This window comes from Calidris pugnax, unplaced genomic scaffold, assembly GCF_001431845.1.
Source record: "Calidris pugnax isolate Ruff unplaced genomic scaffold, ASM143184v1 scaffold103, whole genome shotgun sequence".
Taxonomy (NCBI): domain Eukaryota; kingdom Metazoa; phylum Chordata; class Aves; order Charadriiformes; family Scolopacidae; genus Calidris; species Calidris pugnax.
In genome coordinates, this window is record NW_015090990.1 from 12,806,116 (window position 1) to 12,819,990 (window position 13,875).

At 36.4% G+C, this 13,875-nt stretch overlaps 1 protein-coding gene across 6 annotated transcripts in view; it reads right to left on the reverse strand.

Moving 5' to 3' along the window:
- The window catches only part of PDE1A (phosphodiesterase 1A), a 160,883-nt gene that overhangs the window by 23,900 nt on the left and 123,108 nt on the right, over positions 1-13,875 (reverse strand). For all 6 annotated transcript variants that reach the window (XM_014954703.1, XM_014954707.1, XM_014954702.1 and 3 more), the window contains 4 exons: positions 11,682-11,807; positions 5,710-5,811; positions 5,470-5,590; positions 1,608-1,689 (listed from right to left, as the gene is read on the reverse strand). In XM_014954703.1, coding sequence (XP_014810189.1) covers positions 1,608-1,689; positions 5,470-5,590; positions 5,710-5,811; positions 11,682-11,807 — 431 coding nt within the window. The remainder of the gene's footprint in view (positions 1-1,607; positions 1,690-5,469; positions 5,591-5,709; positions 5,812-11,681; positions 11,808-13,875) is intronic.

Here is a 13,875-nt window from a genome sequence, read left to right on the forward strand (position 1 = left end):
AAGAAAAAGAGAGAAATTCAGATTTTACATTTTCACAGCTCTCAAATCTAGGAATAAATACTTGATATCAGGCTGATTTTCTGACTGTACTCCTGATTCAATATACTAGATGCCAGTAGTTTAATCTTGAGGAAAAGAGCACAACTGAAACCAAAATTACCTGAAGCTGTACAGATATAACTAGATATTAATAATTATACCTTTTCATTCCTTTTCCTTGTAAATTTTACACACTTCAGAACACACCTACCATTTGAAATGAATATTAATTCTTGAATAGAAAGGAAGCTACAGCTGAGCCAAGGGGCTAGAAGTCATACTGTCTCTTTTACCATTCAGATCTTCTTGCCAAGGAGTTAATATTTAAAAGTGCTGTTTATTATTCTGTGGAGGTAAAGTGTTATTTCACAGTGTGTAGGAGTGCTCTGTCAAATCAGTGAAGAGAACAAGTAATATCCTTAGGAGACAGCATTCATCCCACAGTTCTGAGATGTCAGCTCTGAACAATGTCTTTTACATTTTAAAGTGCTCATCAAGGTATGGAATGACACAGTGAGAGAATGAAGCATTATTCTCTTCTGAGCACTTAACAGAAAAAAAAAAATTGCTATAACATGAGCTAGCAATGGATTTCCAGATGTCTTCATACTCTAACCACGCAACACAGCACAAAGGTGAGCAACAGTGCTTCAGGCTAGAATCCAGCTTCCCTCCTGCAGTTGGTACGATGCTCAAGCACAATGCCTTTCAACAACCAGTGAAATGTAATAAAGGACATTTTGAGTGACAAGATCAGATCGGATGACATGCTTCAGTTCAAGGATAAGACACTATCACATATAGAATCTCTCCCCGAGTACACAGAAGAGGTACAGCTGTTTGTAGAACATACTGCTTTACTCAGTATGCTTCTAGGGTATCTCATTGTAACTTATCCCAGTGATCTTTACCAATTTTTATTTCCTTATTATTGCTCATGGAAAAAGGGATATAGAGAGCCAAGACCTGCATTTCTGAAAAAGGCCACTGTTCTGAAGTTTGGCCACTGTTAACCAAAATGCAATTCGGATTGATAGAAACAGAATGCAGTGGTCCTGGTCAACCCTGTGGATTCTGACCCTCCCGCACTGATAGTCTTAACTGCAGTCCAGAGATTTGACGTATGAAATAGCTTTAAGTTGAGATGCATCTACAGAACAGTACCAGGCTTTCAGATTGTAGTAGAGACACATCTGTGAGGGCTTGAGCAAGAGTCAATCTGCCTGAGGACAGATTGAGATCAGTCAATCATGTCTGAGGACGTGGTCTACCAAACTCTGAAGTGTATACAGTAAAAGTTGGGCTCATGTCAAGTAGTTTGGTTAATCCCTCTCCTAATCCTCCTTTGCATCACACACACTGAAATAACTAAACGTTCTTCTGAAACCAGTGCATTTCTGCTGTAAGAGCATATGAGTTTGGTGAATGGATAGGTGCAAAGAAATACCTTCTATATGATCGCATTTGGAACATCTACAATTCAAAATGAGTATAAGAAATGTCCACATGATTACACATGCTCCTACACATATAAAAAAAAGAAAAAGAAAAACAGAACTTGTCATTACCTATTTGGGACTGAGCTACCAAAGTAGACTTGCGGTCACAGAGTGGAGAAAACTGAAGACCTAAAGCAGCCTCCTTGTCTCCCTGCAAACAACAAGGTTTAAGATTATAAGCACATATTTGATAGAGGGTCAGAAAGACAAAGGAATGTGAACATTTTTAGTATTTATACAACAGATTACTTTGTTTACTTATACTCCTAAATAAAAACAAGCCACAGGCAAAAAAACTTTCATTATTTATCTTTAAATTTTCAGGAAAAGTAGAAATCAGAATTCTAACTTACATTTGACAATTTTTATATAAAGAAACTTATTGCAAGCAAGTTCTCCTCAAGAGCAAGGCATCTGCCAATGAGATGTAACATATATGAAGTCCTTCAATATTCACAGTTTAGTCCTGCTGATCCCAGATGAAACGTGATGGAAGATATTTAGACATGTTTGTGACAGTATGCCAAATGCTAAGGGTTTCCTTCTATTACATTGTTTTATCCAACATGTAAAATTTCTTCAGTGGATTTACGCAGATCAAAGGCATGATCTGAACTGAACTCACTCGCACTAGCAGGCATTTCACAAAAAGCTCAATTTAACTGCTCAGATGATATGTACAAACCAACCTAATTCTGAAAATATTTCAACACCTAACACATTAAAAGTTTTTTTGTCATAGCAGTCTTAACAGACGGGGATATTATCTCTGTTTTCAACATGGTATACCAACTGACTTGCAAAAGCTCAAAAAAAAAAGTCTAATGGTGTAAAAAAATCCTGAAGAGACATCTTTCAAAGGAGGCTATAATTTGTGTTGCTGGAAAAACTTGGCCCTCAGAAGCACTGATTTTATAGATAGAGGAAAACTTACATCTTTCAAGTACAATGGTCTATACACTACATTATTCATGGGGAGTGCTGTTTCATGATCATTCAGTGGGGAGCAGTACATGAACATACCATTTTCCCAAAAATCTCATCAGAAGCTGATGGATGAAGGGGGCAGTATTAACCTTCCTTAGTCTTTTTATCATATATCATTGAACTAGATTTGGGAGAAGTTTAGAACTATAATACCAATAAAACCGCTTCAGTCACAGGAACAGATGTAGCTCGCAGCTTGTGTTTCATGTGGAAGTGGAGAGTTTTATCACTATGGCCTTTAAATTTCATGCCCAAGTGTTCATAATTTGACTTCAGAGTGTAGAAGAAAACATGAACACTTACTAGTAGGTAAGTGGTATCTCTATGTAAATGCAGGAGCTGTATGGTGATGTGATATAATATAAACTGGGGTAGTCCTAACAGTTTCAGTCATTGTTGAATACAGGATTTCTAAAGCAAGATTAAATTTGTAATCTTCCCTTAACTAGGTATGAAAAAAGATAAAATTCCACACTAGCAAGGAATCAGTTTGAATCTTTTTATGCTTTCAGGTAAGTCTTTACCCTAATTATGAATTAATTTGTAATTAATATAATACATAATTAATAATTGAATTTAATCTGTATATTGTAAATTGTAATAATGAACACAGCATTGATATTTAAATTGATCATTAAAATGAGATTTAAAATTTTAAAAAAAATCAAAAAACTCACTTGACAAATTCCCTTCTTCTGCTTTTAGATCTATTCAGACTGAGAGCAGAATGATATAGGAACTGGGATACTTCTTTGAGTGACTTGAACTATGTATTTATTTTTAAGGTTTTGAGATGGGTGGGTGTATTTCTATTTTAAACAAGTAGCTTAGATTTTCCTTGGCATTATAACACACTTTCTGTAGTTGTTGCTTTTAAACTTAAAGCCTTGTTTGGCTTTTCCCCTGAAGTTAACATTAACACATATTTTAACTGTTAGCTGCAGTTAACAAACTTTTTTGCATAGGTGAATGTTCATTTTTTGCTAGAGCTCACTACTTTGAAAGCTGCCTGTTAAAGCATTGGTTTTGCATCTGAAGTTTCAGGCTCTGCTGCTTTTTTCTTTAAGGCAGTAGAAGTAGTTGAATTACTATTTTTGAAGAAAAGAAGAGGAGGAATCAGTGGGGTTTGCATACATTTGTACTACTTCATCTTGGCTGACATAGATCTGGAAATCCCAGAGATTTCCACCACATGTGCTCAGATCAACAGATCAGAGGATGCAAAACCAAACCACTGCATCTAAGAAGCAGGACACCTACTGTGTCTGCCCTGCCCAGTGCATTTATATATATACATCACACATTAAATGTGTTGGAACAACTCCACATACACTGTTCTTAGTAGTACGTATAAGGACAGATTCAGTCCTTTGCACGCTCCTCTACAGCCTGAAAGAGTTCCATAATTTATACTCTTGAGTTGCAGAAATATGTATTTGGTGATTTTATTCCATTGTTAAGTACCTTCTCAAGTCTTTGAGTGGCTTATTTGGGATCCAGTTACTTCTTCTAATGAAAGTATAAAGGAATAACTAAAACATTATCTGATCCTTTGCACTCAGTGACCAGTGTGGTACTGTTTATGGCTAAAGCTACATCCACTTGACTGGACACATTGCCTCACTGTCCCATGGGCTCTGTCTAGTCTGTCTCTCTGTGTCTAAAATGTTTTTACAGTTGGTCATTTCTGACCTTTGCAAGTAATGTATATCTAGGGTAATCTGTTCCTCCTTTTTCCTCTCAAGTTCAAAATCCTTATAATTTCCATTTACAGAAGCAGACACAAATGCTCATGACTCTACTCAGTATTTCCACAAAACTCAGTTTGTTCATTATTTAGATTAAGGCACCAGCTCTCCAATCTGTCTCCCCAGTGCAAAGCTCAGAGTCAAGAACGTCCTCATGGTCTCTGCTGTGAATTCATACAAAGAACCTCTAGGAACCAAGCAAGAACTTTCTAGGGCAGACGGGACTAACAACCTCATGGTTTAACATATTGACTTTTTATTCTCTGACCCCCTTTTCCAATGTGACCTAAGTAATTTGGAAATGTCAGCATATAGCAAAATAATGACAATCAAGAAGAGCAAGAGGTATACTGTTCCATTATCTGTATTAACCATTTTTAAAACCTGTGTGTAACTGAAGAAGCTGTGTAATACTTTAACTGGATTTTGGTTATCAGTTGTACTTCAGTAACTGTTATGTTAAAAATGTACCTGGTCACAAATATTCCCTCTTTGCAGAAATGTTTTTTTTTCACCAGCTGAGGTTAGTAAAAAAAATGGCAGCAGTGGCACCAACACCTGCTGGGCTTCTCTTTGAATTCAGTATCTCACAGAAATTAAAAGACTTTCGCAAAGCTGTGTCTTCAATTTTGTTCTAGGGTATATGGCCACAGCATTAACAGGATGATACTGTCTAACCTCTGGCTTTGGATAGTGCTGTTATGAAAACAAAACCTTTGGAACTATGTGGCATACGCATGGCAAGAACTGGCAAGGAAAAGAAATAGGAGAGCTTTCTGAAGTGTGGAATGGAGAAAACTTTTTGCCTTCTTTGCTGAACATGAGTTCTCCCTATTTTCAAGTCCCTCATCCTACCCTGCTGGTGTTTCTTTTTAACTCAAAGCATATATAAATCTCTGTCTACAGAATGAAAACAGCTTGACAAGTTATATTATTATTGAAAGGAAAAAAAATGCTACAACACTCAGAATCCTGATATCAGCTGAAATAGATACAGAGCTATAAAATTTCATCTTATTCATGCATATAAAAGTTGAATTAATGTCAGTGGTATGTATGAAGAGTAGGGAATATATACTACTGACTATGCTTGTCAATCACAACCAACAGCATCCTTGCTGGTAGATTATGAAAAGATCTAATTGTATAATCATTGCTTCTTGAACTAGATTTATTAAAAGACTTTAAAATGGCACCTGTCGAAAAAATTCTTCCATCAGGGCCATGGTCCACCGGTAGTGCAGTTCCCAGGATTTTGCTGGATGGCTTATGTCTGCTGCATGTAGAATCAAAGACATGGCTTTGGCTTTGTCTACCCTGTCAATTCAAGGACATGCTCCAATTATCTCAAAACAAAAGAAACTATTTAAATTCTTTTCTTGTACATGAGTTCATTGAAATACTATAGATAATGAACAGAATGGAAAATAACCTACCCCTCTGCCTGCTGTAGAATATGTCGCATGGTTTTAATTTGTTGAAAATGACCCGACATATCTGTAGACAAGACCATCTCAATGACCAAGCTACGCAACTCCCTAAGAATAATTAAAAGCAAAATGACTGATTACAATTCATTTATTCTATGTATGGTACATTTGTTTAAGCAGTACTTGTTAATTTATAACTTTCTAAACAACATCACGAGTTTTATTACGGTTTTAAAAGCACTTAAATAAATTATTAACAACTTGAATGTTGTATCCTAAAGTGATTCTGTGAAACCAATGTACTTCAGAAAATGCACTCTGTAATCATTATTTCAGAGTCACACTGTTTTGTAATTCCTCTTTTCTAGTGTATAAACTAAAAATACATATAGTTCTGTCACCCCTAATAAGTCTTTCCTTATTTTCCCAGCAATAGAGTATTCAAAAAAAGCAGTTGGTCTCTGGGCTTACCACCACACAAGAGGATATATTTGTGTCTCTTATTACCACCCTCATATTACTGCAGAGCAGGCATAACACTAAACCTAGGAAGAAGGCTGTGGAAACACTCGGAAGAGCAAGAGATATTACATCTGAAACACTATCAGCATCACAACAATATATGAACATCATGACAAACTACCCTTCACCTCAAAAAAACTTTAATGGCCTTTTCATGAGTTAGAACAGGTTTGCAATTCATAATTTATCTACATCTTGGTATTATGGTCAGAGATGTTAGCTTCTCCATCAGCTTTCTATTAAATGAGTATGAAAATAGTAAAATATGAATCATGTAAATAAAGTGTATTAATTCTCATTGTATATGAAATTACACTGATTTTGTCAACTATAATTACTGATTTGGAAAATTCTGCTTCCTTGATGTAGAAGGATTGTATATAGACCATGTAAGAGTCTACTGGGTCTTTATTTACATGCTTTTTAAATGGTCTAGGAGGATTTATGTGCAAATGTTGTTTATACATATATCAGGGACAGTTCACCACATAAAATCTTCAATTATGTATCATATATCTTCATGAGCACATCCCCAGTCTTAAGGATGTCCAAGTATCAATTACAACAGTAGAATCCTACTTCATTTATTCTCACTGACCTTTCATGTTGTATTAATACCTTTGATTTACTTAACAATGAAGTTTTTTCAAATTACTACGTTTTAAAGATGTAAATGGCAGTTTTCTTTAGGGCTGTTAGAATAGTTCGTTATAAAAACTATCAAGACTGCTTTTGAGCCAAATTAATTGCATATTTAAGTCCATACTCCTCATTGATTATTGTGTATTTACTGCTGATCTGCTTTGATGTAACTGGATAAAGACTCAGTCCTCTCGCTTCTACTCAATAATATGCAGCCATAGCAACTTGTGTTTAGAAAATGCCTTACCTTATCTGACCTCATAATAAGATACTAATTAATTTGCATCCCAAATGTTCCTCCTCCACATTGCTTTGAAACTGTACCCTTCAAACCCATTGGGGAAAACAACCCCACCCAAACAGCTAAATGCATGAAAACCGAGGGCTCTGTATTGTTAAATCCTGTTCTTTGTATGACTGGAATAATTATCACTTTCCCTTTCTATGGGAGATTTTCCAAGGAACTTTCTATGTCTGAACTTTCAGGAGTAACCAAAAATAAGCTCACACCTACTACACAAGACACACAGAAAAGCGAAGAGCTGCTTCCAGTTTACTCACACGGTCATGGCAGTAGACAGACCCTAATTCCTACCTCTATCACCTGAATAAGGATCAAACAATGCAGCACTGCCCTCACACACTTCTGACGATTCAGGCCACAAAAAAAGCTGTTTTACAGCAAAGGAGAGGCTCTCTACCTACAGTCTGCAGTTGTTTCCCGCCTGTGCCCTCATCCATCATCAATACAGGGATGGAAAATTGAGAAGGGATGGAAAAAAATTAAATAAAGCTCTACTGGAGCTACAAATGCCCATTCTAATACCATTGCGCAGAAGCTTAATCTGGGACTTAAACCATTCCCAAATTGCTTTACAGGGGAAAAAAGACCATCTCAGCTTCCATACTGAAGGACACCTCAGCCAGTGTCATAGGTAGCTCTTGGACAGAAACCTCTTCCCACTTCATTAAGCACTCCACAGCTTGGCATTGGGCTAATACAGTTAGTATTGCTCATGCTTCTGTGGCAAAAATATACATAGGTGTTGTCGTCTTCAGTTCTATGATGGCAAGTGGCAACAGTATTCACGTGTAGTGCACAGCGGTTTCTTGGGGCCCACAATTGGAAGATTACTGGTTTTGAGTATACAATCTCCATTTTTCTAAAATAAACCATCATGTCCTACACTTTCATCCTTTCTTAACCCTCCTATATTCATATGTCCTAATGATAGGATACTCTAAAAAAAAAGATGTAAGATTATGTGAAAAAATGACATTAATAATGCTGTAATAAACATAGGAGACAAGGAGTGACACGTGAATTTCTTGGAAAAGTACTTAACAGAAGTAAACAGAAACAAACAGAAAACAGCTTTACCTGGATTTGTCCATGGCAAAGACATACAGTCAGCTGGAAACTAATGAAAAAATGCAGGAACAGGCTAAGATGAGCAAAAACAAGTTGGGAACTGAATATTTAAGGTTCATCTGGCAAGTTACAGCAATCCTGCTTTCCTCAGACAGAAGACTCCCAAAGGAATTTGTGAAAGAAAATCTGCTCCTTATGCATTGTATATAATGTATATTGTTTTGTTAGCCTTTTTTTAAATAATCAGGCAGTATAGCATTGTACACCTTGTGACTGGAATGCTTTGAGACATTAATACTGCCTGACTGCCTATAAGTGTTGGCATGACACACGGGGCGCTAGAACACCAGAAGCCTGGCAATCAAAGGAGAAAGGAGAACAAAAAGAGATCCCCTTTAGACATTTAGGGGCGCTAAGTGAGAGAAACAAGACAATATGAAAGACTGGAATATATTTCCAGAGTTGAGAAAATAGTGAGAAATTACTAGGAATGTCACATACATTATCCACAAAGGACATCCTCATCAGAATGCTGTCAGTGTTTCCCTGCTCAGACCTAAACCCTATGTTTTAAGCTTAATTGAGGCTGACAGTTTATTAGTGCATTTATCTTCTTAACGTTAACAAGTAGAAAAGAAAATGTAATACTATAAAGTCATTCTCAGTCATTTTGCTTCTTCTTGCTGAAATAATTAGTAGAACCACAATTTAAATAGGCAGGGGTATTAAACTTTAAAAAAATGAAATCGCTGCAACTCAAGAAAACAGATCTGACAGTAGTCAAGAAATTAATCAGTGCCAAGAAGTACATTAAAAAGTTGAACAAATTATCATTTTAATTTACTGCCAATTAGATTCAGTGCAAACTTCAAAACTGTTAGTCTAACAGCATGAATTTCAGTATAGATCCAAGTTCACTCTAGTAATAATTAGAAAATTGAAAAGTCTCTGTTAAGTGGCTAACAGACCTGTCATTGCATTACTGAACAACTGTATCGGATGACAGGGTAACAGGTATCTTTGGATATTAGAAACAAATACCAGGAAACCATCATTTTCACAACTTGCCCTCTAAATTAAGTATCAGACTTTAACAGGTTGTGTAGGTTCTCAGACTGGCACTTTGGAAGTTACCAGTTTGTTTGAAAGTACAGACTGTAATTGCCTCGCTAAGTGTCCTCGTTTAGTTGCTTGAGCTTATTAGTTCATACATCTCTTCTGAGTTGTACTGAATAGCCCCAACAAGAGACCATAAATTCTACTTTCTCTGGTTGCCAGATCCCACCTACTTCACACTGGCTACATATATAACAGTGGCTTGGATCTGCACAGCCACTGCACAAACAAAATTTTCAAAACTCAAAATCCTCCAGGAAATCCCAGTTGGGTTACAGTGAAAGGAAATTAACAAGCAAGTGCAAACACACTTTGTCTGTGATTGAACAACTTCTGAAGGAACATGGTAGTTTATCACAGGTTCAAAAACCAAGGAGAAATGAAATATAACTGAAGTCATAGCAAAGGGCCCATAATATAAAGAAAAACAAACTGTGATAAGACCTGACCAAGCAACCCATGCAGAGAAGGGTGTGTTTCAGAAACGTGGCAACAATCTATCACATTCTTCCCTTTATTTCGTTGCAGTTCACCAAAGCAATACGTATAAACAGCACACACCTGGAAACCATAGGCTTCTCCTTCCACTGGGGAATATTTTCTTTCACCGAAGTTTCACCCTATCACTCTTTTCCCCAGTGACACAACAAAAGGGAACAACTGGGATGCGCTTTACTAGCTAGCAGCCAGATTTCTGTCAGCAGGAGCAACACTATATATATGGTCGGCTTCAGTGATGAAGGAGCCATGGCTGAGGAAGTACATAAGTCTCTTCAAGCCACCCTTGATCCAGTCCTGAACTGAAATTCAACTGAAGAAGATCTGCCCCTTTCTACCTGGAATCATTCTCTGGTAGGACACAATATGAAACAACATCACTTCAACAACTCTGAAGATTTGAAAATCATTACCTCTCTACAATGATGGTTTTAAGAGACAGAATAGCAGCCCCTGATGGCTGTCCACTTTCTCCATACTCAATAGCTAGGACAAGCAAAAATAGGATCAGAGAGACCTATCAGGCCCAGAATAATTCCATGCAGAGCAAGGCTGACTCATGTTGGAAATGAAAATCTCGGTGTATGTGAAGTTTACAGTTTACTTCCAGAGATCTTTCGCCAGAACTAAATTTACAACACAGTCTTTATGATAACTAAATCCAAATGAGTATCCTCTGAGAAAAAATCTTTTACAAGAATGAAAAATTATATGCTTGCTCTCTTACTTTGAATTGAATAAAAAATTAAAGATACTTTAATATTAAGTGTTTTGGAGTAGCTACAGCAAAATAATTAATTGAAAACCACAAGGGTCAGCAAACTCACATTCAATAAATGCTTTGTCTAGGTGTGTTCTAATCATGTAGATAAGCAAAATCATGTAAATCTAGCATATAAAACAGTCCTTCATCTGTAAATACACACCACACCAAATTTGATCTGACATTCACACATTCCTTCATAAATACATAGTTTTGTGAAAATATAAATAAAGCAGAGTATAGCTTTGTTACTCATAGTGGCATCATTCACAGTGGGACACTTCCCTGGAAGCAGAATGCCTCTTTCTGACTTCACAGTCCACCTATTTAAGCTATTTTTAGGATCTCTGAATAATAGCTATGTTTACAGAAACACACAGAAGACTCATATCTTAAATCTTATATACAAAGATAACATGTCCTTTCTAATAATGGAGAAAGTCTTATCTTTAACACTTGATCATTTTGGTTTTACAGGTCTTAGTATTTGTGACATATCAATTATGATCCTGATTCTTCCAGCTGGTCATATTTTCTTCAGCAATTACACTACATTAAGAAGAATTAAAAAGTTTTCCGTAGTGCTTCTGGGACTTTATTATTTTTGGACTCTCTAGATAATTCAGTTTTTAATGCTTAGCCAACATGTGACTACGCTGTGCTATGTTATACAGCAGAAATCCCAGAGGTAGTAGAGCTCAGGATGGCAGCAGAGTGTGACACTGCACCGAGATTTTAACCCAGGTAGACAAAGGTAACCTAGCTCAAGAGGGGCAGCAATGTATTCTTCCTGAACAGCTATCTCACCTGAGACACTGTCCATACATTCCAACACTATGCTTCATGAATGCACGACCTCACTTGGAAAAATACATGGAGTCTCCCAAACAGTAGTTCTTTACAACACAGCAGCCTTTCCTAAGCTCTCAATATCCATTACTCCTTCCAGTGCTAAAGTTTCTTCCTGTAACTTGACATCTTAAAATAGACTCCACATGGAAGGCCTGGTAGTTTTTATTATTTTTAAATACTGGAATGAAGTATGAATGTCACAGTAAGTCTTACCTCCAGTCATCTTTGGTTAAATTTGCCAGGATGTTCATCTCTTCTTCTTGCATGAGTCTATAAGCAGCACTTACATGATGATTTTCAAGAACAGATCGATCATTATACAATATTGCAACATCTGACCTAGTGTAAAAAAAAAAAAAAAGGCAGAATTTGCAATAGCATCCTGATGATGGCACTAGAGAGGGTAGGACTGTGTATTCTCTATGAGATCTATTGACTATATATATCAAACTATGTTTATTTGTTCTTATTGTATCAAACACTGATAAAGTTTCCATCCCAAAGGCATAAAATATTATCATTATTCCATTGTATATACTGTTTGTGGGAAAGTCATATTTTAAAAATTGTAATGTTTTATTTATATGATATAACCATGACAAAAAATTGTGAGATTTTTAAATTTCTTGATTGTAGATAGGATCAGAGAGCAACAGAAATTCTCTAATTAGGCTACTCGAGTACTCTTTGATGATACAACCATTTAAAATGCAATGCATTCACCAACAGAGGGGACTCCACACATAGCATGGGTATTAAGAAGTCACTACCCCTGTTCTGAGAGATGTGCTTTTGTCCATGTCACTCATAATCAGGAGCTGTAAATAATAAATAATTAAAAAACTTCAATTGCATGTTTTTAAATAAATGACAACTTTTGTCATAAAAACAGCCAAACCTTGAGCCTCATAACAAAGAAATGGAAGGCAGCTAAGCTGAAACCTGTTTGCATTCAAGTGCTTCCTAAAGCCAGACTCTGCTAATGTTAGCACCCTTGACACTATCTTTCCCCTCTAAATTAAAGCTAACCTACAACACCAAAGTTACATGTAGATTTTCACAAATTTTGACACAGTGTGGATTCATCATATTTAATTTCAAACTTCATTAATTCTTGGGGAATTTGCTTCCCCAAGACATGATTTGACCTGTAGAACAACTTTGAATCTCCCTTCTCTTCCACACTTTCTGTTCTTATAAAACAACTACTGAGTATTTAAATTTGGTCAGCTGGAAAGTCTGTACTAGAAGAAAGGTGTGATGATTTAGCAGCGCGTCTTACTATGATATTAATAAGGTAAATTCAACCTCTTGTTCTGTTGAGTAATAGTATATATTCAGTGTAGCCACCCACATGTATGTTAGGACACCAAGTAATCTAAAAAAATTAAAATATGATTGGAAACTTTATTTAGAGGGAATAAACCATAAACTACCCAAATAATGAATATATTTACATCCAGAATTCTAGTAAAATAATGAGGAAATCTGTGATTTGCCAATCACATATGTCCATAAAGCCCACCTTGACCCATATAACTGCTTATGGCTAGTTTTAAACAGTGCTGATTTTCTCTGACTATGACAGCCATTTCATCAAGTTTTCTCAGGCAAAAGAAGTCTGGAATCACAGCCCAGGGTGCCATATCAGGGCCAAGTTCCACTAGAAGGGAAGAATGAGCTCCATCACAAAACAAATACCTGTTTGCAAGTATGTCCAAGTAAAATTCAAAGGGTAACAGCTTAATTAATTTTCCACTTTTGCAATAGTTCAGAGCAAAATATTAAGGACAGAAATAGAAAAGTTGTATAAACTTGGAACAACAAACTGAAGTTTATTTTTAGACAGACTGCGCTGAGGAGAAAAGAATTATGTCTTTATTGCAACTGCAGATCTAGAATTAGCTCATTATTGAAGGGCACATGTTGGGGCAAAAGTACATCATGGATTTAAGTGTAACCATTGGGCATTTTATCTCTATAGGTGAGTGTGAGGATGCTTCTGTTCGAAGTAGTAGCATTTCTGGCACAGAGCTGTTGTGTTAGAATATGCCAGTGTTCTGCGGAATTATTTTTCAAGAGCAGGTAAAGTGGACTCCTCAACTGAGGATACTAAAAGTTTAGTTTAGTATGAGAGAACAAGAAGATGCTTTGTCCTAGGCTAAGTATCAGGTATAACATTTATCACCCAGAAATGGATTTTTCAGTGTTTTCCTTTGATACGCTGAAAATATTTTAAGGGAGAGAGGTATATGCTGTAGTTCTGGACCAGAGGCTAAGATGATATGCTGTGCCTGCATGAGAATACAGTTAGCCTGATTTTCAAACTGGATTTCTTCTACATTTCTTTTTTGTAACTACTGCAGATGCTGCCAGAACACGCTAAGAGATTTTGAAAGATGTACTT